Source organism: Monoraphidium neglectum, assembly GCF_000611645.1.
Source record: "Monoraphidium neglectum strain SAG 48.87 unplaced genomic scaffold scaffold04628, whole genome shotgun sequence".
In the NCBI taxonomy this organism is placed as follows: Eukaryota; Viridiplantae; Chlorophyta; class Chlorophyceae; order Sphaeropleales; family Selenastraceae; genus Monoraphidium; species Monoraphidium neglectum.
The window spans coordinates 3,516-4,519 of NW_014009001.1; the positions used below are offsets into that span (position 1 = coordinate 3,516).

General features: G+C 68.4%; 1 protein-coding gene across 1 annotated transcript in view; it reads right to left on the minus strand.

The window, feature by feature from the left end:
* The window catches only part of MNEG_14615 (Protein transport protein Sec31B), a gene marked incomplete at both ends in the record, with an annotated part of 3,230 nt that extends 2,556 nt beyond the window's left edge, over window positions 1-674 (minus strand). Inside the window, 2 exons of the mRNA XM_014036913.1 lie at window positions 325-535; window positions 669-674. Coding sequence (XP_013892367.1) covers window positions 325-535; window positions 669-674 — 217 coding nt within the window. The remainder of the gene's footprint in view (window positions 1-324; window positions 536-668) is intronic.
* Window positions 675-1,004: the final 330 nt, after the last annotated feature.

Consider the following 1,004-nt stretch of genomic DNA (forward strand, 5'->3'; position numbering starts at 1 on the left):
GCTCGCGCGGCGGTGCGCGTCGGCGGCGTTGGCGGCGGCGTGGGGCGGGGGCGGCGCGGGGGCGGGGGGTGGGGCGTCTGGCAGGTTGTCGAAGAAGCCCTCTGGGTTGTCTCCCTCCTGGTTGAAGAAGTCCTCGCCGCCACCCAGCGGCGGCTCCGCGCTAGCCTTGCCTGCGCGCACGCGGCCGTAGCAACCGCCCGCACGTGAAGCAGTGAACATCAACGGCGATACAACGCCGCAGGCGTGCAGGCGGCAGGGACGACGATGCAGCATGCGGTTGCACGCTCGTCCATCTGTAGCTATGCTTTTAACCCGCACACGCACCGTCGCCGAGCCCCATCTGCTCCACCGCAGTAGCCAGGTGCTCCGCCGCCGACGCGACGCCCGCGCTGCTCGCGCGCGCGACCGTCCCGGCGCGCTGCTGCTGCGCGGCGGCGAGGGCGTCGGAGAAGCCGAGGTTCTGCAGCAGCAGGCGGCGCGGGTCGTCCTCAAACAGCACGCCCATGAACGTCCAGGTCTCGGCCTCCTCGGTGCCCTACAAAAAAGCGAGGGGCCGGGGTGCGGCGCCATTGCTCAGTTGTGATGGAAGGGGGAGCCGGGCAGGGGTGGGAGGACTGCAGCCAGGCATTGCAGAAGCCCAACAAACAGCTCGACTACAGCTCGGCTACTGCCATTCCTTTTTCTGCCTCAGCCTCTGCACCTCCACCAGGCTAGTGAAAATTTTTCAGGCCGAGGCACTGATGAGGCAATTGACGGCGACGCGCGCGTACACAAGCACGAGTGTAAGCACCCAAGGCGGGCGAGCGGGGCCGCCCCCACCTGCGAGGCAGCCGCCTTTGTGGCGCAGAAGTCCCGCAGCGCGCCCCTGTCGCCGCCGGATATGGACGTCTCAAAGAGCTCGCTGTGGTGCACCAGGGCGGTCTCGGTGACCACCTGGGTCACAGTCACCGTCGGCGTGTCGACGGCGCGGACCTGTGAGGCAGGTGGGTGGTGGTGATGGGATG